Below are 26,304 nucleotides of genomic sequence, written 5' to 3' on the forward strand. Positions count from 1 at the left end.
TATTCCATAATTGTGCATTCATAATGTTGTAGTGTTAGGACAAACCTCTTGCTTTTGTATTTCGCTTAGTGGAGTAAAATTTCAGTTTTATTCATAATTTGTTTAAAGTCAAATAATTAGTCCTTTTATATTCTATGCCTCGCCAGTGGTCATAAGCTTTGAGTTATCACCAAGTTAATGTGAATTATTCGGGTTGCTTATTTAAGGTGTTTGTTTGATTTTATAAATGCCTACAGGTATAGATAAAATTTGACTGAACATGTTTTTGTAGTTGCATACATTTTTCCTGGGAAATATATTTAGTTTTATTTATTATGTTTGAATTTAACTGTTAAATCAACAAAAATGGTGGCAAATCTTGAAACTTTGGAAGTGTAAATGCTAATGGTGGGAATCTTTGAATGTCTCACGTTTCGATCTGATTTTTGGGTCTGCGATTCGATTGAGAATCAATTTTCGATTCTGAATGATTTTTGATTCAAAATGATTTGATTGACAATGATTTTTGCTTCAATCTATAGATGTGCAAGGAATTGTAATGATGTACTCCAGTCTGACTCGCTAATGCTAATTAGCGCGCTACTAGCGGCACTTTTATCACTCAAAAGAACGGCACCACGCTGGAAAAAAAAACTTTTATTGGAATAACTTGATCGTGACTTTTTCCTTCTACTCTCTAATGTGGTTACAACTTAACAGTGTATTAGACCGAGTGGAACTACACTGCCCCTCAGTGGCCAAACCGGGTACAACATGAACAGCGCTCCAAATAAAGGCGCACACACAGACAAAGGCAAGACAGTGAAAAATAATTTAAATAAAATCGATTCTGAATTGTACTAAATGAGAATCTCGATTCTTATAAGAATTGCTTTTTTGGGCACACCCCTGGTAGATGCCATAAATTTATTTTTTATGTTAAAATTACAAAATTTACAAGAGGGACATTGAAACCATCTCAAAAACTCCCCACCACATTTGCACAAGTTCTCGCAGCACATGTTGTTGGTCTTCGAAGGGTCATGAATCATGGGGGAATCTTGAAACAGTCAAAGAGTAAAACAGCTGAATGATGAGGTCAGAGGGTGCTTTGACACAGGCACAAGAAGAAAGGTTTGCAAAAATAAAAAAAGCTGAGATGTAAAAATGCGGGTCATGAGCTCTATGGCAGAAAGACAGTTTTTATTAAAAAAATAAATAAAAGTTTTATGACCAGTTGACGTCCATGTAGATGTCATCATTACACGAGGTGTGATGATGATGATGATGAAACGGTCCAATCATAGTTACAGCCGTATAGGGCTCGTGCAGCAGTCCTGCCGCGCACGCGCCAACAGTTGGGAGCGCGCGCCCACGCGGACACTACGAATGATGGCAGCAGAGGTCACGCGCGCACGAGGCAGCAAGACACAAAGCTGAACGGATGACACCGTGACCGCCATGGAGTCGTCTGCTCCGGACAGGTGCAGGCTGGAGCAAGGAACCGGCCACCGGTTGATGGAAGAGAGGTGCGTCCGCGTCCACGTCCGCGTCCGCGTCAGGTGCGGGTGTTCCGTGTTCTGCTGCCGCTGCCAACATGAGTCAAACGCATGCATGACAACAACTCTGTGTTTGAGATTAATTATTATGTAAGGCATCGGACTCGTGTAGCATGCAGCCGTGCGCATATGAGCAAGAAACTAATCCCCTCATGCAGTTGTAGTAGAGTTTTGCCGTTTTGCACTTGCATGCCATTAAAATAGTGGATGGTGAGTTTAAATGTTTCGCTAAGGTGTCCGGACGTTCACTAGTGACGTCACTCGGCGTTTTGTTCCAGGCAACAGCTGGCCATCACGACAAATTGGGGAAACAAAGGCAAGTGAGATACTTCCAGTTGCTACCTTATTTGTTTTGCTTAGTTGCTCAACTGGTTCATTGTGCAACTTGTTAGTGTGGCTGTCAGTTGCCCATGCCAGTTCTAAACTAGTCACTGGGCACATTATTGCAATGTAGCAACATTTTGGATGGTTCCCCACGACAGTTCAATTCATTGTGTGCAACAATGACGGATGACAGATTGACAGCTGTGTTATGAGTGACAAGCAGATTTAACCAATCACTCAGTTGGATGTTGTGCAGTGACCACCAGCGTCCGTCCAATCCCCTTGGATTAGAGGAGGGATTAAGTTTGGATTTGACTATGATTTACAGGCCATTCCAATAACTGACCCATCAGATAGATGTGTTTTTTGATTCTTGGTGTGTGTGTGTCACAGTTCTGACATTGGCTTCCCGTGCTCGTGTGGGTTTTCTCTGCATGGATATTCCTGTTTGCACCCACTTTCCGAAACATGTTTCTTACGTGATTTGAAGAATATAATTTGTCCTGTATGTGTATTGTATGCTTCTTTGTCTGTATTTGCCCTGCCGCCTGTTCAAGGGTGGACTCCGCCTCCCGCCCCTATCATCTGGGATTAGGCAAACTCACCTGCAACCCTAGTGAGGATAAATGATAAATAGGAAAATAATAATAAGTACTTTGTCTTGCTTTTCACCTCCCTTGTGATCCAATAATCTTGTACACCGAGCCACAAATTTGAATTTGGAGTCGGGTGCAGACTAACGCCACATCGTCCGAACTAAATGAGAAATTTCACTGCATGTGCTGAACATGAGCATTCGTGGTGCATTAAGAGTGCCAGCAAATTTTTAACCTGGAGAACCTTCCCTAACGACAATCTATGACAAGTTTCATGCGGTTGAAGCTGACACAATTTAACGTCTGATCTGATGAATTTGGTCTCAGGTCGTCAGTTGCGTTTGTAGATGGCGTCCAGTAGAATGTTCCAAAATCGAATTCTGAGAATCCATCAAGTATTTCTGTTATTTGTTGCTGGTTTATTTATAATCGGTGACAAAGTAAATCGAGTCGATCAGTTTGTTCTATTCTGTTTATTTTTGTGCACTCTTGTAAAATTGCAAAAATAGATCATAGAGCATAATCTCAAATTCCAATTTGTGAGCTCCACCTCAATTAGATTGAATACAAATAAATAATTTAACACTCGGCCACAAATAATATTAAAATAAATGTAATTCTCTATTACCGCACAACTGCATAGTGAGAAAAAGGCTTCGTGTCCATAAATTCTAAAATACTGCAGATGTGCATGTGAATTTTTAACAATTGTGTGCAATTAAGCAACATTTAACTTTCGTACATTTACAGTTGTGCTCATAAGTTTACATACCATAAGCCCAACTGTAATTAAGATTCAGCATTGATCTTTTCTTTTGACCGATTTCTCTTCTTTTTTCTTTTTTTTTCATTATCAAGGATCCATGATGTCCGGTCCTGCACCTGAAACCAAGTCATGTTGGGTTGCTGTACTTGGGAGCCCTGTTGCCTGTTGCCCATGGCAACCTCTTTCTGTTATTAGGACAAAACACTTTAAGTCTCTTCCTCAAGCCCTCATCGAATCCACGATGGGCAGGTGAAAACCGAGAGGCCAAGAGTTGGCCCCATAATCCAACACTGAATCCATAAAGGGATACAAAACCATTGACCTTAAGTGTATCATAAACATGCCAAACTTAGCCATATAAAAAATGCCTCTTAATATTCGAGCCAAGCCGACGCAGAGCAAGCTGCCCGCTGCGTCAAAGAGCAGCGGGCACGCAGATGGCACCGCATCTCATTCACACTTTTCAAGGTCTGCAAAACAAGCCAAAGGTAAACAAGCCAAGACCAGTTCAACACCAGGCTGCCGCTCCGGACTCGAGCCCGGCTCAGTGTCCACACCCGTTTCAAAAACACCAGGAAGTCAAGGATCAACGTCGAGGCTGAAGAAACCTGGCGTAGCAGCACATACAAAGGAGACGTGTGGTTCGGCAACAGCCCCGGGCGGTAAAACTCTGTCAATGGAAAACATCCAGTCTTTAAATGCGGCATACGGCACCTCGGGCACGTACTCCTGTGAGCGGGATTCTTTGGAACCTCCTGGAAGTTACCCGAAAGGCACCATGACACTCGGAAGGAACTCCAGCCGCTTGTCCTACAGCGGTCGCGGTGCTGGCGTGGGCAGCAGCCCGAATGTCAACTCCACTGACCCCAGTCACATGTCCAACCACTACGGCAAAGACCAAAGCTTTCAGTCCGGAAGACGTCCACAGGCGCTGGATTCCACTGGTCACCAAGAACCTCCCGCGTCTGATCTCCAGGCTCAGCTGAGAGAGCTTCGGAGGGAAAATGACAGCCTGAGAAGAGAATTGGATGGAAGCAAGAATGGAAGGATGGGCCACAGTATCAACAATGTCAACTTCTGGAGTCCGGACGTCAAGAGAGACAAAAGCGTCAGGCGGGAGGATGGACCGAGGACCTCTACATCGAAGGACTATTACAGAGCAGATCAAGATAACATTCAGGTAAGTCTTAATTTTTTTTTCATGTTTTTTGGGATATAATCATTGACTGTAAATAATGCTGAATGATCCACGGAAATGTTACTGCACCAAACGAGTCGACAGTGAGTCACGGTCACGCAAGTAAATCCGTCTTATTTTGTATTCATGTGTCCCGTAGACATCACACCTCTTCTCAAAACTTCTGTGTACCCGCTGTTAAGGTTTCAAAGAACAGATACTTTCCAGTCCCCTTGGTAAGATGCTTTCAAGGCTCCGAGCATCGAGTTTCCATGGGAACGTGACTTCTTAGTGTTTGCCAGACTCGTACACAGCTTAGCAACTATTCCTCAAGGCAAAAAACAAAACAAAAAAACAAACAAAAAAAAAAACTTAAACATGAGTGGAATTTTCACATACAAGGGTGTTACAGTTAACAAAAACGAAATAACTGAAATTGAAAAATGATGAATGAAGCAAAAATAAAAACAAAAGTGATCTAATGAAACAAAAACAAACTTCATCTTACATTTATAAAATTAACTAAAACTAATTATAATTGCTTTCTGGGTTCTTTTAAAAAAAAATATATATATATTTTAAATCTTGCATTCAACAAATTCTCTGTTTACAGTATTTAAAAAATAACTAATACTACAACTAATAAAAACTGAACTAAAATGAAGCATTAAAAAAATATTAAAAACGAATTAACCTGCTTTAAAAACTAACCAAAACAAACAGAATTATACAAGTCACAACAAAATAAAAATAATGATAATGAAAAACCCCAAACTAGTATAACTTTACTTTTATATTTCTGGTAAATTTCCTTTTTTTTTTCTCTACTACATTTCCTGAATAATGGGTTCTTGTTTTAAATTATTATTATTCTTTTTTTTAGTCTTGCATTTAACAAATTCTCTGTTTACAGTATTTAAAAAAAACTAATACTACAACTAATAAAAACTGAACTAAAATGAAGCATTAAAAAAATATTAAAAACAAATTCACCTGCTTTAAAAACTAATCAAAACTAACAGAATTATACAAGTCACAACAAAATAAAAAATAATAATGAAAAACCCAAAACTAGTATAACTTTACTTTTATATTTCTAGTAAATTTCACTTTTTTTTCTCTACTACATTTCCTGAATAATATTTTCACTCTGATAAATTTACTTAACCATCTTCATCACTTAGAAATAAATCAATCAATCAAATGACCGATAAATTGGCTGATTAAATTGAAAAAATATATATAATTCAAAACTGTGTTACACTAATTTGTTCTTTAATATTTATATAACTTTACAATTCTCTCCTGGTTGTCCCTCTGACTATTTTATGAGAAATTAAGAATATTTTATAATGGAATGCCGCTAGTAATCATTTTTTTTCTATAATTCTTGTGTGTTTTCCATAAAAAAATTAATGAAAAGAAATCTGCCAATTAAGACTCTAGTCCTGAATTTTTTTAAACACTTTTCTGGAGTACCACAAAAGTCTGAAATGAAGATTCAAAATCGCGCCTCAACACCAACATTTTGTCGTATATCGACATTTTAGTAAATAAATACATTTTATATAGTTTTCCTCAAATGTTTAAACTTTCCATATTTTTGGTACATTTCATACTGTATACTACAGAGAAAAAGAAAATACTAATAAACTATAACCCCATAGTCATTATTCCAGTGTGGATGATTCACGTTGCGTATATTTTATCCTTTGAGTTACCTTGCAAAGTTGTCAACATCAGAGCGGTTTGATTTGCATAAGGAATGTCACTTTCTCCCTCAGCAGTGCCAAACGCACTCCCACCTAACCATCTGCTTGTATATGTGTGTACATATTGAGTGTGTGCGTGTGTGTGTGTGTGTGTGTTTGTAGGATTGTCCACACGCTCTGACTTAGTATTCAGTTCTAGCATCTTGGGGAGGGAGGGAGGAAGGGATGTCACCCACGCCTCCCTTCAACTCAACTGTGTCCTCGGTGCCCCCGACCGACCTTTTGGATACGAAAGCAGAAAAATGAGTGTTTGTAGGAATATCATACGGTTTTTCATAAATCTGTCAACAGGGGTCATCAACCTTTTTGACACCGTCAGCGACTTCTTGGCTACTGATGAATGCGAAGGGCGACCGTGTTGAAACGCGCTTCTGATATTTGATCACATTTCTTTGAATTATATATTAATGATGAATGCGATGCATCTATGAGAATTGACATTGAGCATGTGCATGATTTCTCATGGTAGTTATCAATAATTATTTACAAGAAAGAAATGGATGGCTGTCAGTATGCAACACTTTATTTCTATAAATTAATTTTTTTTAGTGTTTACATTTTTAATGATAACTTCTACAGCATTCCTAGGAAATAACAATACTCCATCACTTTTAGCTACTTTTAGAACACGCGTGGTCCTTTTTAATTTATTATTATTATTATTATTATTATTATTATTATTATTTTATAGCTGTAAATAAGTTTTATTTCCCAATACAAGTATTAATCTTGCACCTTACATTTACTTTCCTTTTTATTTTTTTGGGGTGCCAAAGATATGTTAAAGGGATATTCGACTCATTGAGCCATTTTCAGAGGTAAAAGATATTAAGTTTATTATATTTCATGTACAATTAATACCTTTAAATACAAATTTGGCCACTTTCTGACGACTGAGAAAACAGGTAATGACCAATCATGGCTCAGTGGCAACATTTGTTTTTAAAGCTATTAATTGTCGTGAAAAATAATGAAGTTATTAAATAAATTCTGGACAAAATATCAACTTTTTACCAGGTATCAGGTATCCTTTTGATGGTTTCTGGGTATTTTCCTCTAGTTTTTGAGATTGATTAATGTGCCCTGACAGTGTACGAAATGTAATGCTGGCTAACTTACTAGCTCGTGGCATGGAGCCATAGTAGCTACTGTAATTGTGTGTGAAGTTGTTTTTCATTGAAAAGATGAGAGAAAAATGTATGTGGAATAGTTTTAGATCGTAAATATTCAACATTATCTGCTGAGGAAAAAAAAAATATATATAAGGATTGCCCTGACTAAGACTAGACTAAATTGTTTTTGTTGACTAAAACTAGACGAATAAAATTACATTTTCTTGGACTAAAATAAAGACTAAAATGCTAGATTTATAGTCGACTAAAAGTTGACTAAATAAAAACAGTTGATTAATAATAATAAAATCTAACAAGCATGATTGCAACTGTACTAAGCCTGAGACTAAATTTAAGAATGTCTGATAAAATTAACACTAGCTTATTGTAAACGGTTTGTAAGAAATTAGACCTCATTCGGGAGGAAAAAAGAATACAAAATTCTGATTCAGTGACATCAAAATGCCCTAAAAACTTGCTTGCCACCTAAATGTGTGTTGACCAGTGTGTAGTTAAATGCCGCCCCCTTGAGGACGAGTGGCTTTTAACTCCCTGCATGTGTCAAACACTTGAACATAACACAAGAATGACTGAATGAAGAATGTCCGTTTTGTTTACCTTCTCCACTTTTTCCAACCAGCTTCCTCTGACAGTTCAGGAGCTCCAGGAGGAGCTGAGGGCCCACAGGGAGATGAACAGCCGCCTGCAGCAACCCCATCAGCAAGGCACCTCCGCTTCCTGCCGTGACCTCCGCATGGAGCAGGACCACAGAGGAGGCCTCAGTCCTGGCCACACTCCCCGAGAAAGTCCCAGCAACCTCCACAGTCCTGCACCAAAGAACAGCCCGAGAGCGAGTCCATCCAACACGTACAATCCAAGGCAGCAGGAAGTGGACGTCATCATTCACAGCTCAGGCTATGGCTCTACCAGTCCCATAGCCGCGCAGAGAGTCAGCCCGGCCGGCACCCTTCATCCCGGGCCAAAGCACAGCCCAACTCAAGCAGCGGCCCCCAGCCCCAGTTTGGTCCGGCGTTGCAGCCCTTGCCAGGTGCCGGGTTGCGAGGGGTACCCGTCGCCACCTCCGGACCCGTCGCATGAGAATTTCGTCCACCTGCAGTCGGAGCACGAGCGTCAGGCCAAGGAGCTGTTCCTGCTGAGGAAAACAATGGAAGAGATGGAGGTGAGAATCGACTCTCAAAAGCAGACACTGGGCGCCAGAGACGAGAGCATCCAGAGGCTCCTGGAGATGCTTCAGGGTCAAGGTCAAATTCACGGGCAGTGGGGCCGCAGGCAGAGAACGGGCATCTTGGCTGTGGCTGCACAGGAGGCTGAAGCTCAACTGGAAAACATGCACGTAAGAGAGGTGAGCTTTGCTTGGTGCATGTTTTAAATTTGTGTGAAAAGTTGTGTAAATTAGGACTTGCCAAAGAATCCGGTTGAACTCATTCACTCCCAGATATTTTCACTGAAGCAATCCCCTTCACTCCCAGCTGTTTTCCTGGATTTTGACCAATTTTGCGAGGCCCACAGAATATTGTGTTCTATTGCTATAAAAATATGGGACCTACCAAAAGAAAGATTCTTTCATCAGGAAAAAAAACTTCTATCTGTTTCTGTTTTGCACAAATTAGCATTAGAATATAGCTAAGTTTCATCATTATTCACAAATCTATTCAGAATTGTGAGTAATTGAGTTTTTTTTCAACTTGGCCCTGGTTGACATATTTTGCTCTGCTGCCACCTGCTGGCTGTTTGTGTTGTAACTACAATTTCTTCAACCATTCTTTGCAGTTGAGAGGCTGCATCAAAGCCTTCTATATGCTCTAGCATTAAAAAAACACACACATAAAAAATGTATAAACACATCTTTGGGCCCCTTAAAACATTTAAAAAATAACGTATTTATATGTTTTTGGGAGCAAGAGTTATTAGAGAATGGCTTTAACCCAGGAACATTATCTATCGCCATATGATTGCCTCTATAGCATCATAATTCAAACCAACAAGACCATGTAATTTGAGCTATAGAGTTGAAAAAGTCTACACACCCCTGCTTAAATGCCAGGTTTTGTGATTTACGCAAGTAAAAAATGAGGCCAAGATAAATCACTTTGACCTTTGAGCGGGGATATATATTTCTTAAATTCTCGCTGATTGATGCTTGGCTCCAAAAATCCTGATCGGGTCAAAAGTCTAGCTACTACTATCGTTCTCCTAAATCATCACTATAGTATATATGGGCAAAAAAATAAAAAATATTTTTTTTTCTAGTCATTCAGGACATTACGATTTTTATCTAATAAACCGAACAGACGTTTATTTAAAGGTGTTATTCAAAAATAATAACTGCAAAATGTTTAGACAACAATTATGTATACTGATTCTAGTTTTAACATCAATTTAACATTCACAGTTTGTTCTTAATTGCCACAATTAAGTAGTTGTAAATATGTCTTGTAAATCACCCATCCAGCATTCTGCCTTTTTTGGGAAAATTACAACTCACACCAACATCTGGATGTAACAGAACATAAGAACAGCATATTTTAATAATCCAGAAGACAAAATTTGATTTCACGATTTAGCAAATTTTCAATGACTAGATTTTCAAAATGACGATCAATCGAATTAATTTGATTTATTGCCCAGCCCTGCCTTGGTGGAACTACCTGTATGACATGCATGCTTAAAGAGGAAGTCAACCCTCCATAAAATTCTTGACAATAATATGTCAAATATTCATTATTATCCATCTCAGGGGGCGGCCATTTTGCCGCTTGCTGTCCACTAAAGATGACATCAATGTTGCTCACATCTCAGGTAACAACCAATCACAGCTCAGCTTCAGAAAACAGGTGAGCTGTGATTGGTCGTTGACTGAGCCCTGAGCAACTGTGATGTCATCGTCAGTCGACAGCAAGTGGCAAAATGGCCGCCCCCAGAGATGGATAAAAATGGCTGGATTTGGCTTCATAACTCATATTCCACAAATATAATATTAATCAGAATGTCATGTTTAGACTAGTGAGGTCACATATAACATATTATTGTCAAGAAATGTTTAAGGTTGACTTCCACTTTAACTCATTCACTGCCACAGACTATAGATGTAAAAAATTCATTTAAACTATTTCTATTAGTTTAACATTTTTTTTCCACTTTTGCTAACAAGAGTATGAAAACCTAGAAAAAAATAATTATTGTAAATTTAGAACAGATATAACATTTGTGATTAATTGTTAGTTAACTAGTGAAGTCATGTGATAATTACAATTAAATATTTTAATCGCCTGACGGGCCTAATACTTTTTTTTTTAAATAAGGGTTGTTTAATCGTAATTAATCGCATGATAATTTTATATCTGTTATAAATGTACAACAAAAAATTCTAGGTTTTCGTAAAAAAATTTTTTTTTTTTTTTAACTAATAGAAATAGTTCACATGCATTTTTGACGTCTATAGTCGTACTCATACTTGTGTTGAGTGCACTTTTATAATCTCATTTAATGGGCACAGAAATCCCACCACCAGGGCCAGATGAACAAATCTGTGCTCAGACTGGTGGTATGTACTGTATGTGTGTGCGTGTAACAATATGTTCTTGGAGCTGCATATGCTCATGTGGTAGTTGTAACTATTTGGTTTCATGCGAGTCACGTCTTGCCCTGTTTAAAGAGCTGCATCCATTGATTGAGAAATGTAAATGTGGTGTTGCACGGGGTCTTTACGTTATTATCCGAGCAGACCAGGTGGATTGGCAGCACGCTGCTTTAGCCTTCTGCCTCCTCCTTTGGTTATTTTTAACTCCAAAATCTTCTTAGCTCTTAATTTCCCTACCTGTGTGTGTGTGTGTGTGTGTGTGTGTGTGTGCGCGCGCATACTCCCACTTTTGTTTGGTCCACGTTGATTTAGTTTTTGCCCTTGTGTCTGCGTCTCCCGCTATATCTGCTGCAGCAAGCGATTGTGTGTGTCACTGATTGTGAACATGGCCGCACATCTGGACACAGACGGCTTAGCGTTTCTACCAAGGCCACGCCCCTTCTGGACTCGGGCATGGAATATCCGTCCTTGCTGGCCTGGCAATTGCGATGCCTTTGAATGCAGTGTTTCCCGTGCATGTGTGTGTAATAGGTGAGTACTTGTTCACACGTGCACGCGAGCACATGCACACGGGATCGTATTCTATTTTTAACTGCTTGGAAGGTTGTCGTGTGTGTGCTTTGAGGTGCAGCATTGTCATTTTCATAGGATGTGGTGGTTTGTGTGTGTTTTATACAACAAATGGTTTGCTTGCCTAGTTCATTTTTTAGTGTGACATCGTGTAGTTACTGTATGTGTATAGTTGTATGTGTTAGTTGGACTTGGACCATTGATTGATGTAGGCTCTATTTGCGTAGAGAGCGCACGGGCTTAAAAACGGACACGTCTTGATTTTCTTTGATTTTAGCGTGTTTGGCAAATTTGGCGGGCAGATCCGTGCCGCGCCACGCTAGTCTGAGGTTGTTTTCTTTTAAATGCCCCCAGTGCGCCTGGCAATTTGGCAATAAAAAATAGACTAGATTTTAGACCACGTGCAAGCAGGTCTAAGTTGTGGCACATGTGCTGTAAGGACGTGAGAGTAGCGATATCCCGATCAAGATTTCTTTTTTACATCCGATTCAATCCGAGTTTTAGGGCTGGCTCTTTCCGACATGATTCCTTTTCTTTTTTTCACGCTGCTGAGTGGAGGGAATCATGTACAGATTGAAAGGATTGTTGTAGGGCTGGCCAATATGACCCCCCCCCCCCTAAATAAAAAAATACAATAAAAATAATATATATATATATTTTAAATATATTTATGTATATATTTTTTTAATATATATTTTATATATTTATTTATATATATATATGTATATTTTATATATTTATATATATATATATATTTAAATATATATATTTATATATATATATATATATTTATAGATATATATTTATATATATATAAATATATATCTATAAATATATATATATATATATTTAAAAAAAAAAAAGGAAAAAAAAGTATATATGTATATATATATATATATATATATATATATATATGTGTATATATATATATATATATATATATATATATATATATATATATATATATATATATATATATGTGTATATATATATATATATATATATATATATATATATATGTGTATATATATATATATATATATATATATATATATATATGTGTATATATATATATATATATATATATATATATATATATATATATGTATATATATATATATATATATATATATATATATATATGTGTATATATATATATATATATATATATATATATATATATATATATATATATATATATATATATATATGTGTATATATATATATATATATATGTATATATATATATATATATATATATATATATATATATATATATATATATATATCCCTTGCAATTTCTTGTAAACATTTGATCTTCTGCATGGACTGCAGCGAGTCAATTTTTCTTTCCGAAATATAAACAATTTAAAGGGAATGAGGGGAGCCACTTTCAATGGTTAGGAAGTAAGTCGGCTGTGAAAGAAAGAAAACAGTTAGAATGCACTTTGCACTCGATTTGATCCAGACATGAAAATAGAGCCCCGAGTAATGAAATGGTCGTGGGTTCTTCTCTAAAAAACTTTACGCCTATAATTAAAGCAACAATATGCATTCTGCAAGAAATTAGATAGTGTTATCTCAAACTACAAGATGGAGGAAATGATTGGTGTCACGAGTTATTTCATAAATTAATTTCTGCACTTAATTCACCCAAACTACTTTCAAGCACAGTGTAATCTAAATAAAAAAAGGGTGCAAATTCTGTCAGCTTGTTAGCACTTTGATCAGTTTGTGGTTGGTGAAATATTCCCAATGTCAAATGTCTGGGTTAACCGCTAATTAATCAAAAGATTCCTTTGCACGCGTTTAACTGTGAGGTAACCCTTTTCCTGTCAAGGCCTCTTGCCGATGTTGACTTGTCAGAGTGGTAATTTGGCCTCACACTTGGACTTTGAAGGCCGTTACGGTAGTGCTGCGCTGCTCCCAAATATTTTGATTAGCTCCAGAGGAAGTCAGCACAACTGCCTTCCATTACCGTGCCCATTATGCTCTTCTGAAATGACCCTGCTCATCTAGCTTCAGCTAAGATACGAAATGCTTAACATGTGTAGGCTTTCGTTTCTACGGGTGATGCTTTCTTGTTGCTATTGTTGGAATGCAACTCGATTTTTTATTTTTTTTTGTTAATTTGCATTGACCTCACTTTTTTTCTTCACTTTCTAATTTGCCCACACATCGTTTTAGGTGGCTGGTAGTTTTAGGGGGAATTTAAAAGTAATTTGCTGGTAAAAGATGCACAGAAAATGCTAATCTGCATTGTAATTCCATTACAGAGACTTGAGAGCATTCAGGTCTTGGAGATCTTCACCAGATGTCAAGTCCCTCGAACCATCAGTCTGTGTTTATGTCTGGATGGTATGCTCATGAGGGGCTTGTGTGGATAAAGAGTGCAGGCCATCATTCACCTGCTGATGCCTGCTCTCAGGGGATGCTGTGTGTAATGGCGCTCTTTGGCTCCCATTTTGTCTTCACATTTGGCAGCTGTCAGACGTTCTCAAATGCACAAACCCAAACATAACTTGTATTTTTTTTTGTTTGTGAAACTGAAAATCTACATATGGACTGTTTGACCTCAACATCATTTGGTATTTCGACTCCGCTGATGAAAATATAATAGAGATGATGTAGAACAGGGGTGTCCAAACTTTATCCTCTGAGGGATGCAAGGGCCACTTTTTTTTTTTAAAAACTTTTATTTATCAAGCACACCATAATTAGTCACCCAATCGATTGCATATTGTTTATACATTACAGTCTTTTATTTTTTATATTTTAACTTCTACCGGAATAGCTTTCCTTAAGGAAAATTGTTTAGGAATATACAAGATTTTGGGGTGGTCGAGACCCTGGAGCACACCCGAAAATATCAACCCCTGCACTGAACAGCGGAATCCCATCTCTACATTCAGAACCAAAACATTAATAATCTGTCAACCAGAAAAAAGAATCCCCCGCACACTGACAGAACTTCACTCAATGAGTTTATTTGAAGGAAACAACGCATCATCAGGTTCACCTCAAATTTGATTAATAATCTGTCGTTAAGATAACCATTTCAAAAAAAGCTACTTGGCAACCATTCATGTGATCTGTTCACCATTTGGATCTTGACACAAATCAGAAAGTGGAGGAAATAATTTGCTTGTAAAAATTAATCAACTTTATTCACCACAGAGTTGCGAACATAGTTCATTTGTATATGTATTATGTATATTGACATGTGCATTATATAAGCTATATAAAACCAATTTATTAGCAGCACATATACATTTTAGTATATGTCGTGGGCTGCTTAAAAATGGAAGCTGTCTGGATACCACTGATGTAATATGGTACAAAGATATAAACAAAGATAGATTTGTTGCAGTACTAGCAACAGCCACCGAGGGGCAGTGTTCTATTAGGATTTACTGCAATCTCTCTCGCTCTCTGTGTGTGCACACACACACACACACACACACACACACAGCTACACGCACACAAACACGCACACATTGTAATCCACTCTCCCCAGCCACCAGGTCTCAGTAGACTCAATAATAACAGGAACGCCATTGCTTCGTTTCTGTGCAGCCTTGATCTGTTGCAAAGGTTTTTGCACACATGCACACACTCCTATTTCCACTCGGAGATCGATTTTATTTCACGCAGAAGTGCAGTTGACATGATCCATAAGAGATTTAAAAAAATACGTATCTTTCTTTCTTTCTTTCTTTTTATACTTGTGCAGTGTTCTCTAAATGTCGTTTTAAGTAGCAATATTTTGTTTTCTTTGCCAGAATGTTTTTTTTTTATTTATTTTTTTTTATGTCACTCAGCCCAATCACGTTCAATGTAGACGCTGGCTATTTGGTTCTCTTTCCTGGCAGCCGCTAAATATGAGAAGCCCCTCAAGATTCCCATTTTGAAGACATTTCCATCTACCATCACAAATCAAGCCCCAGAACTCCCCTTTGCCCACCGCAGCCTGGGGAACCGCATGCTCGCCATGCTCTGTTGATCTCCCAGAATGTTTAAGCAGAAAAGTTTTATCGAGACAAAATTACACCCTTGATAACCTAAAAAACACACCAACTCGCTATTCACTGAGTCCTTGTCATTTTTTTGGGTGACTTTTTGAAAAATATCTAAATCCTTTGAGCTGATCGCCAGACACATTTGTGGCAAGCCAAACGTCTTAGCGTTTTCTCTCCCCCTTTCCTCTCACTGATGGAGAAGGGATGGGAATGTGACTGATGGATCTGTATACATACGTAGCTCCTTGCGTGTTCTGCGTGGTGTCTATGACACCATTGCCTTCAGGCTAGAATTGAACTTTTCGACCGTATCCGTCTGTCAGGATGCCAGCATTTATTGCTATTGTGTTACCTTTTTGATCCTATTCATTCCATATGTTAGCCTTTCTGACGCGTGGAGCAGAGTTGACGATGTTTGATGACATGCTCCTCTTGAATAACTCAAACGCACCGCTGGGAGACTGTAAAAATAGTCAGTGATAAGTTCACTTGGACAATGTTTGAGGGTCACAGTGATTCTCGCAGTTGAGTTGAACACACAGTGACACAATAGTGCACACATGGTCAGTGGGCAGCACACAGACATGCTCTTAGAGGAGTAATCCCTGCTAATACACAAGTGAATAAGGACTAGAGGATCAGGCTCGTCTCCTCTGATTTCATTGGACGAACTTCACAAGATTCCAGTTTCCAGCAGTTTACCACAGTACTGTATGTAGGGGGTTTCCCTTTACCACTTCACCAGATCGCAACTCATTCTTTTTTTTTCAACTGTCAAGGAATGTTTCTGTATGTTTAAACAAGAACTAAAGATTTTGAGTTTTGGCTTTGAATGACATCATGTTAATAATAAGGCTGACAAAGTTGGTGTGAAAGGTCTGATACGTGCATGATCCCAACCTGTCACAACTTCAAAGTTCAGCAATCAGTCATGTATGAATTCCCCTTGATTATTTTCTGATATCAAATTAGATTAAACATCAGTTTGACATTCTCAATCTTTCGCGGACTTTCATGTCTGAGCCAGAATCTTGTTGATTTCGAATCCCAGATGCTTGATGTAATTGGGGTGAAATGCAGTATTGGTTCATGTTTTGTGTCAGAAATCTGCCAGATGTAATTTTGAACGCATCCTTTCATTGTTTGCAAGGACGGCGTTTAGTCTTCTGAGGATTGATTACCCTTTGCAACTGTGATAGATTATTTTTCGTGTTTTTGGAAAAGGTGTTTAGACGATAAAGCTTGTTACGTGCAGCTGTGCAGTCGCGTCCTACTCATTAGCGTGTCTAGACCATTTTTTTTTTGGTGGGGGGGGGGCGGGGGGGCTGAAACACTTCTAAAGTAAAACACTCCCAAAATTTGATTATTTATGTCCTTATTTTTAACAAGCTTGAGAAGCGTTAAAATCATAGTATCATAAAGTACTCTGTAGAAATGTCATATTTTATCAAGAAAAATACAGTGCCCACCTTTTGCCTCAAAAATTGTTTGATCCACCCGATACCTCACATTTCTGCTCACTTATGTGCTGAAGTAGTTTGAGTGAGTACCCTAACTTACTTAAATAAGGATATATGGCAACATTTCCAGGCCTCATTTCTGCTGCATTTAACCACAGGGCACTGTTGATGTTGTTAGGTAGGTGTTAGCTGACATTTTTTATTTTTATTTTTTTAGATAGGGAACGTTACAGGTGGTCAGACAGTGCCACTGTCCCTTTTGAATTGGAGCTCACTTCTGGCATGTTAATGTGTTAATATTAAACCCAAGTTGCTACTGTCTAGCTAACTGACTGGATGCCAGTTAGCTGTTAGTTAGTTAGTTAGTTAGTTGAAACGCCTAGCCTAAGACATTTATCTTTGCCCTTCACCTCGAAAATAACAATTCGAGGCAAATGTATGCTTTCATGATCGAAAATCATTTAGAGTGAGACCTCCTAAATGTTCTAACTCTTTCCCCTTAATTTAGTAGCTTACTATATGCTTGTATAGCGGTAGTTATGAGTAAAAGCTATGATTAATTATTAATGGAAGACGCTGAGCACATGCGCAGGCAGACAGCGTTGCTGCAGCGTGAACATGCCAGACATGTTGAGGAAAGACTGAGAACTGACTGAGTGAAGTATCAGAAAAAGAACGGGTGAGAATATTTGTAGGTGGAGTAGCCTTACATACAGTAGATCATATGAACATGTCTCCAATCTGCGGAAGGGCTGAGACTGATTGATTGGTCGACATAAAGAGGTAAGAGCACCTGCTAATTGAGACAAAATATATCTTAGGAGAAGGACCAAACCAGGAAGTTGCTTGAATAACAAAATTGTTATTTACTTTCATGGCAGACGTTTAAACGCGTCATATTAATTGCGTGGAACTGTAGGCATTCAGGAGCACTAAAGATGATGAGCCGCCAAGCATATTTCTATCGGGTTCCTCCTCAAGAGCTCCATCGGCGCAACCAGCAGGCAGACCCAGCTAAGTCCAGAGCTTTGCAGACTGTCATTGATATGAAGGTAGGACTTCCTCAAGTGAAAAATTGCCACTGTGATCCTTCCGATTTATGCGTAAACTAAATATAATGTCCTGAAATGAAAACTTGTTGTGCTGCTGTTTTTTTATTCAGCAACACACAGACAAGGTTTGGACATCACCTATGACAACAACTGCAATTATTGATGAGCTCTGCTGTAATTTGAGCAAACGCAGACGGAGAAAAAAAACGTTATTGTCCCTGCTCCAGTAGTAGTGATGAAAGTCCTAATATTAATGGCCAAGTTTATTACTTGCCCAAATAGAGTTGTGCACCAAAGTGATTAAGTTAACAAAAAAAAAAAACACACACACAAGAAAAAACTAAAACAAAAATAGAAAAAATGTCGATAACAAAGAAAATACAAATCAAACTGTACACTTAAAAAGAAAAAAACTAACAAACTACATCTTACATTTATAAAAATGACTAAAACTAACTGGCAAAAATTCCTTTGTTTATGACTGGCGATTAACATCATACATGAGCTATTGGGGCTAATTTTAAATGTATTTATTTTGGCATTACTGTACGACTGTCCAGAAGATGGAAGGTCAAACAGTCGTTTGAGATTTGTAGTTTATTGTACTTTATTACACAATACTTGGTGACCTTTTTTAAATCTTGCACTTGACAAACAACTCCATATTTAAAAAAAAAAAAAACACACAACAAAAACTAATACTAGAACTAATAAAAACAAAACTAAAACTAAGCATTTTCGGAAAAATAAAAACTAACAAAATTGCTCTAAAATTAATTAAACTAATTAAAACTAACTGACTTGAAAAACAAAAGTCAAAACGAAATAAAAATCCCAATCTATTATCTCCCCGTTTCAAACGCCACATATGGAAACTTTCACTCACAGCTCAAACCTTTGAAGTCATTCAAGCTGTGAAAAGGTTGCAGTCGTCGCATATGCGGAGGTGTGCACAACCACACGCCCAGCCAACAACTTTTTAGCCCCCCACACCCCTGAAATATTTCAACTCGCATACACAAATGTGGCCCCAAAACCACACTAGCAACCTTTTACGCGTACTCATGATATGTCTGCCTTTGAACAAACTGCACATATGCACGTTTGGCATGCATAAAGTGCATTTACATTTTGAATGAATGAATTGGAGGTGAAGCAAACGCTGTCAAACATATACAGTATGATGTTCATCCCGGGCTACAGTGACGAAGTTGCTGAATAACGCTGTCCAGTGTTGCCATCTGTAATTAGTCAGTAATGTGCACTGAGAATTTTCCCTATGTGATTACAGAACAGCACACCTCCTTTCTGTTTTGATCCTGACGTTATCTGGCAGGTACGGTGATGAGTGCTCATTTCTTGATCTTTCTGTTTTCATCTTGAGCTTAAGTCTTCTGAGGTTGGAATGTTGTGCCTTCATACAGTTCATACTGCGTCAGTTTAGGGCCCAGCTGGTACTGAACACGAGGCTCTGTATTTGACTTGCCTTTCTTCCTTAGTGTGCATTTTCCCTTGCAGAAATACAACAGGTAACCTAAAATATCTTACAGAGACTATAGCAGTGGTTCTTAACCTTGTTGGAAGTACTGAAGCCCACCAGTTTCCTATGCACATTCACCGGACCCCTAATTCATTAAAATGTATTGATAGTTTTGCTAGATAGCTAGTTGTGCTGAACTAGAATTGCTTAACTTGGCATTTTAAATCATGCAGTTAGGATGCTGACACCCATCACTCAACTCTACTCTATTCATAGAGCACTTTAAAACAACCACTGCTATTTTCTTAAGATGAAACCCAGGGGCAACATAACAGTCAAAACAGCAGAGGCCCCAGAATTTAACCCTGTGGAACACCATACGTTCCGTTATACATGTCAATTCCTATTATTGCACATATTTGTCTGACCTTTTTCTTTTTTTTTTGCTCAACATAGTGTGTAGGAACGGATTACAATATTTAAAAAATCGTACCATCACAACAGTCACACGTCCATTACTGAGCTCACCAAAGTCAATGATAGCCAAGCGGTGTGTGTCATCACGAATCATGTGACTCATGTGTGCCTTGACCTCCACCGAACCCCTAAGACTGACTCACCGAACCCCTGGGGGTCGATAAAACCCAAGTTAAGAACCACTGGACTATAGTCTCCATTCTGTCAACAGTCCATGACCACACAGATGTTATATTAATATTACTTTTGATCAATGTCATATCTGAAGAGTTGAAGTGTGTGGAAATGTGCATGGTCTCTGTGTCCTTCTTGGAGGGTATTTGCAGCACCATGTTCTGGTCAGGGCTGATGTCAGAGATAGTAATGGAGGTCAGATGCTTTAATGTTGCCTGTGGCGTGTGCTGATGGCATCATGCAATCTGCTTCCATTTATTCAATTCCCGTCCTCTTCTCGTCCAAGGTTTAGCATTCAACGTATGTATGAACACATGCGGCTAAACAATCTCAGGACCTGCCCATGGCAGAACTTTCCATTCCCTTGGCTGTACTTGGTTGCCAGCCTTGACCTTTCCTGTCCCTTAGTCACACGTCAGTGTATAGGGCCTATAAATCTAGGGTTTGTTTTATGATCCTTAGTATTAGCCTAGCTTTTTATGTTGCCCTCTCCGTAATAAATAAAATGTAGGTAGAAAGAGTTGTATCCTTTCTATGGCTTCCTTGAAATAAAGTCCCCCTCGGTTACACATCAAGATCAAGAGGGTTTTACACCACCTCCCTATGGTTTTATGCATGAGTGTGTGGCTGAACAAATGGATGACTCGAAAGAAAGATGGTTGTTTAATTGCTGGCATGTAAGACAGACAATCTCTTACGCAAGTTCACACCGCCTGCTGTTGCTGGTGCAGGACACCAAGATCTCTTCATTGGAGAGGAACATCAGAGACTTAGAAGATGAGGTCCAGATGTTAAAGACCAGCGGCCTGCTACATCCTGACGACAGGCAGGATGAGTTCAAACAGGTGGAGGTCTACAAGAGCCATTCCAAATTCATGAAGTCCAAGGTAGAATGTCTTAGACGACTCCTGCATGTTCGGAGTGTTGCATGCTAGAACAAAAACGTTTTGTAGTAACTGTGTTCGAATGTGCATGGCTCCAATGCATGCTAATGTGTTTGGCGTGATAAGTTGTTCCTAACAACTTCTGTTACGCACACAAAAGTGCAAATTCTATTCCTTTCCCTGACATGACATCACTCACGTTTGCTACAAGCTGAGTTTGAAACTCGACAAGCAACTGTATTTTTCTAACAGCTGATAGTTTGTTCTTTGGAAAGTAACACACTTACAGAAAGATTGGTTGAATTGTCCTGTCGACGGGAGCTGGAAGGTGAAACTTTTGATGGTCGTAGTTCCTATGCAGGTTGCATTCTCCGCTCAACAAAAACTGGGTTGTTGCAACTGGTAAACATGCTGCCTGTGCAAAACAACAAATGCGGATACATAACTGATACCTGAAAGCTCCATTTCCCAAATGCCAGGAGGAACCACTACTGACTGACTGAAAACAAAGGAGCAGCAACCAAAACTGTTACGTGCATCCTGTGTCCTGTGTGTATCATTGACATGGCTGTGGTGGTACTGTGTTGTAATTCTTCTTTGCTCTGGATAAAGTGGAAAACTTGGAGAACCTAACGGCGAGATCTCGTTTGGTTGCAAGCTTTCTTATTATGTGTTTGTCTCTGTAGGAGCAATCCTTGTCAACATTTGTCTCCTCAAACCGGCCAGCTTCCACCTTCGTACTCCCCACTCAGCATCCCTGGATCACAGAACAAGCAGAAGTACTTCTCACATTAGTTCATGCCCCACCGCAACATAATTGTTAACCCTGCACTTACTAATATCATGCCAACTGAGTTATCCCACCTTTACCTTCTGTCTTTTTCCCCGCTGGCTCTTTCTCTACGTGACAAATATTTGCAAGCAAGCACTGGTCTAGTCTAAATTTCTTCTTTATGAGCTGAACAAAATTAGAGAAATCTCTGCTTCAATCAGCGTTGTACATTTTTGGGCGCTAGCAGTCAGATGGTATTCTTTGACTTTGCACTCCTATTTAGCTTTTGCCTTCCCCTGTGGCGCAACCTCCAAATTGAGTTGCCCATAACTCTACAGAACATTGCTACATGTATTATGACCTTAAGTTTTGCCATAATAAGTTAATAAAACTGTGAGAAAGAAGAAAAATGGCAATACAGAATCTTCATGATAACTTAGCTCAGGGATGGGGCGCACAGGACCACACACTTCCTAACCAGTTGTATGACATCATTGCTTTTTTAGATTTGATACCCAACAACAAAGGGTTTGCAACAAAATAACCACATCGATTTTTTTTTTCATAGTGCTAAGTGCTCTCTTACATAAAAATTATCATTCAAGGATGGCACAAAACCTAAGACACGTTTGCCATCTAGTGGTGAATGGACAAAAAAAAAGCTAAAATACAGTTAATGCATTTTTGCAGTTCGACACACGCACATTTGCATATTTCCGATGTTTTTTTTTCATATTCCCCCCCCCCCCCCCCCTTGTTTCTTTCCCTGTTTTTTGGACCCCCCTTTTGAAGATTTTTTTTTTGCAAACAAAATGTTGTTGTTTTTTTTGGGCCAATTCCTCATCCTTGACTTTTATTTAAAAGCGGTGATTATTCAATGCTGCACATAAAGTACCAAGTCAACATTGGTTGAACAGTATTTCAAAGGTGATGTAATGTACACATTACACAAAGGCTGGCAGTTCAGCATCCTTTTTCAACTATTACAGTCATTTGGTTTATTTCTTTAAATGACGTAGTGGCAGCAACAGCAACAGGAATTGGTTAGATGTCAAGAACAAGCATTTAATTGCTGGTTGCCATAGTTTTGCAACCCCTCTGAATGTTCCCATTTGAAGGAACTCGAAAAGGATGCAAATTTAAAGTGATTATACAGACTCAGCAGGACAGAATTCTAATGTGTGTGAATACGTGTGTCTCATTTCTATAGTTGCCTGTATTCAATTTTGGCTTCTACTATTTGTATGAGAACAGCATGCACAATTTATTTTCGTTGATGATCATTTTTTGAGTGCTTGAGTGCGACTGAGAGAAACAATGTTGCTTTTTGCACGTGTTGCATGCTATCATTTGCATCAGTCCCCTCAAGACTCTCTGGCCAAATGTTTTTGTGTGTGTGATTTCCAGATAGAGCAGCTGAAGCAGGAGCTGACCAGGAAGGAGTCTGAGATGCAGGCCCTGCAGACCAAACTGGAAACATTAACCAATCAGAACTCAGACTGCAAACAACACATCGAGGTGCTTAAGGAGTCCCTCACCGCGAAGGAACAACGTGCCAATACGCTGCAGACAGAGGTTAGTTTACATGTAAGCACAGGTGCACCGAAATACTTGGACGGACACACATTCTCAAAATGATGCTGTTAAACATGAAAGCTGTCCAATGGCTACAAGAAGAGGCCATCTTTGAAGTCCCTAAACTTTATGGCTATAATGATTTTATCTGTGCTATGAGCGATGGAGGCATGTTCATGTACAGAGATGGTGTGCATGTGAAGCCGGGAGCATTTAACATTTTTCTCCATCACTCTCCAGACTTGGAACTGATACTTTAGATCTCTGTGTTCCCCAGTTGAGACTGGTCTGCTAACTTTGTCCACTCATCATTACAGGAAGCAATTTGGGCCAAAATTAGGCCTAATTGTCCATACATGCGAAAGGAATTTTGGCTCTTGTCGTGAATACATCATACTTATAGGGACTGGTTTCAGTGGGTGGTTTGGATTTCAGGGGTGGTTTTGTGAGAGCTTTTATACCCCACCAACACAATCTCCCCACCCACCCCGAGCTGATGAAAAATATGACAGAAAATACATCCTTTAAATACTCAACGTCACGTTAATAGTGTGACAACACATTTTAAGAATTCATATATTCGGTCCACACTACCTGGCATTTTTCAGTCGTAGAGAAGTTATTGACACAAATATTTGGTTACTTTGAGTTACATTCCAAAAGTACAGGTAGTCCTCAACTTCTGAACTGAATAAATGGGTTTCGCAATGCTGTTCGTAAGTCGAATTGTCAATATTATTGTGGTCTGTTGGACCAAGCGGTATGCAATTTATAATAGGGAGAAAGTTGGCATAAGTTTCTGGTGAGTAAATTCATTTGTTTAGAGCTGTTGAACAGTCATAAAATAGCATTTAGCAGCCAACATAACCACAGGTCACCAACTGATGAGCGATCTTAAAACGTTTTCTTTTTTTCTGTCGGAGGAGCCCTTCTGCTTCTCCGCTCGAAGTAACACGGGGCCTCGACGAGCTGGGGGCCGGAGGATGCTCCAGCAACCCTGGGATGCTCCAGGCGGTGTTCTCGGCCCCGCTTCATGGGGCCTCGACGTGCTGGGAGCAGAGACGCTCCAGTGCACCCCAGGATCGCTCCAGCGACCCGGCGAGGGTCCAAGCGGTGCTCTCGGTTCCGCTTTGCGGGGCCTCGCTCCCTCCTCTAGCCTTTGGATCCACCTTCCTTCAGAAAAAAATACATTATTTTACTCAAAAATAGGCTTAAATACAGGACCAGACATTCTAGCCGGTGAAAAGAAAAATGACACTTTTCTTAGACGAAAAAAATGGAGTATGACTGACCAAGTTCAACATTTTTTAGTCTTCTCTGTGCTACCACGGTGACCCAGCACCACACAGCCTCACCACGCTCCACGATGCCTGGGCGAATTCTCCAGCAAGTCATCCCTACGTCCCGCCGGGGATATACGGGCATCTCCGGATTTGTCTTCAACGGTGTGTGGCCCGTCGCTCCACGACCTTGTGTTCCGGATATAGAGGCCCGACAGTTTCCCCAATTTCATGCCCAGGATTGCTCCAGCGTCCTCGGCCGCGCTTCGCGGGGCCTCAGTTTTCAAATGTGTATGTCCCGTCGCTCCACGACCTACCACTCCAAAGATAGAGGGCCAGCAAATGCCTTATTTTTACCCAGGATAGGAACCATTGTCGGCGTGTAGATTTTTGGTAATTCGGCCCCCCGTATCTCCGGAACCCTAAGTCCTACCGGGAAAATAAACACATCCCCCGGACTCAGCAAGACGAGCCCTAACGGGCCATAGAGGCCCCCGGCCCCGGAGACCCTTAATTAGAGTTGGCCAATTGATAGCGGGCCCAGAGCAACTCGAGACCCGCATGGATCGATTGCCATGACCGAGAGCTGTCCAACGGTGTATGCCCCATCTTTTTACGACCTACCGCTCCAGAGATAGAGGGCAGGCAAATGCCAGATTTTTACGCCGGGCTGGTAGATTTTGGGGACTTTTCCCGGTTCCTGGAGGACTTCCAGGAAATGGCTCCAGGGGCCTAGGACTGTCTTTGTGCTAGACTTGCACTGGGAACAAAAATAGGGCCTTTAGAATCGACGTGTGCATGCTAATAATGACTAATTATGTGCGTTCATGCTGAAAGTGATGTTCAATTGATTCTATTGCTTCTGATGGTGGGAGCTTAGACTCCCATGACATATAATTGGATCTGATAGTATCACTAAATGCACACACAGTTAAGCACAAACATACAAAACACACCCACTCTTGGGGCTGATTGCTTGGCTCTCATCTCCGTCCGGTCTCAAGAGATTTTTTTTCCTACTTATTGAAGTAGCATTTTCCCTGCTTGAGAAAATCTTGGATTTCCGCATATAAGTGGGCAAACCCCAGGATGAGTAAAGCTATTTGGGGCATTTGGGGCCAAGTATTGCCCTGCATTCCTCCGTTGCCTGTCCGTCACTCAGATTTCGAGCGCAGCCATTCTTCCTTCCAACTCCTTCATCTCATCCACTTCTACGATTTATTCATCTCCGCCTCTCCACATTTCTTCTTTGTTACTCTAGCCAAGCCTATCATATCCACACCAGTGCACTGTGCATGTGTTAGCGACTTTGCCAATTGTGGTTCATGTGACTGACAGTAATTGGTGTACAATGGCTCATAGGAGCAACGCTTGAAGCGGCAATCCAAGAAGTAATGCAACGTCTCTTAAAGCAGTTGATGGATTTGTCAGTCAGTGTTGAGGACGGCTTCCACATGGGCCTCTTTCAATTTATCTGCAGATAAGTGTAATTGTAGAAAATATTGAGTGTGAGCGCAGGTAGGAAGGTTTGCTGCCCGTCTCTGGAAACTTGGCCAAAATACAGACGTGTGTGTCCTTCCTGCAGCGATTATGACCATGCACTGTTGAAACTATACACCTGCAGATCAGGTAACCTGACAGAAAGCCTCTTACATATTTAAACAGCCCAAGAAAA

The 26,304-nt window shown here is 39.6% G+C and overlaps 1 protein-coding gene across 4 annotated transcripts in view; it reads left to right on the forward strand.

Annotated features, from left to right (window-relative positions):
* The first annotated feature begins 1,373 nt into the window (after nucleotides 1-1,373).
* The window catches only part of LOC147179836 (ERC protein 2-like), a 158,483-nt gene continuing 133,552 nt past the window's right edge, over nucleotides 1,374-26,304 (forward strand). The window contains exons 1-6 of one of the 4 annotated variants that reach the window (XM_086068277.1): nucleotides 1,374-1,508; nucleotides 3,317-4,404; nucleotides 7,926-8,648; nucleotides 20,850-21,005; nucleotides 21,689-21,781; nucleotides 23,182-23,349. In XM_086068277.1, coding sequence (XP_085924403.1) covers nucleotides 3,589-4,404; nucleotides 7,926-8,648; nucleotides 20,850-21,005; nucleotides 21,689-21,781; nucleotides 23,182-23,349 — 1,956 coding nt within the window. In that variant the 5' untranslated portion in view covers nucleotides 1,374-1,508; nucleotides 3,317-3,588. The remainder of the gene's footprint in view (nucleotides 1,509-3,316; nucleotides 4,405-7,925; nucleotides 8,649-20,849; nucleotides 21,006-21,688; nucleotides 21,782-23,181; nucleotides 23,350-26,304) is intronic. The other 3 variants (XM_086068278.1, XM_086068280.1, XM_086068281.1) reach the window with 3 other exon arrangements.

The sequence above is a fragment of the Leptonotus elevatus genome, chromosome 2 (genome assembly GCF_054856555.1).
Source record: "Leptonotus elevatus isolate MCC_2025b chromosome 2, RoL_Lele_1.0, whole genome shotgun sequence".
NCBI classification, from domain to species: domain Eukaryota; kingdom Metazoa; phylum Chordata; class Actinopteri; order Syngnathiformes; family Syngnathidae; genus Leptonotus; species Leptonotus elevatus.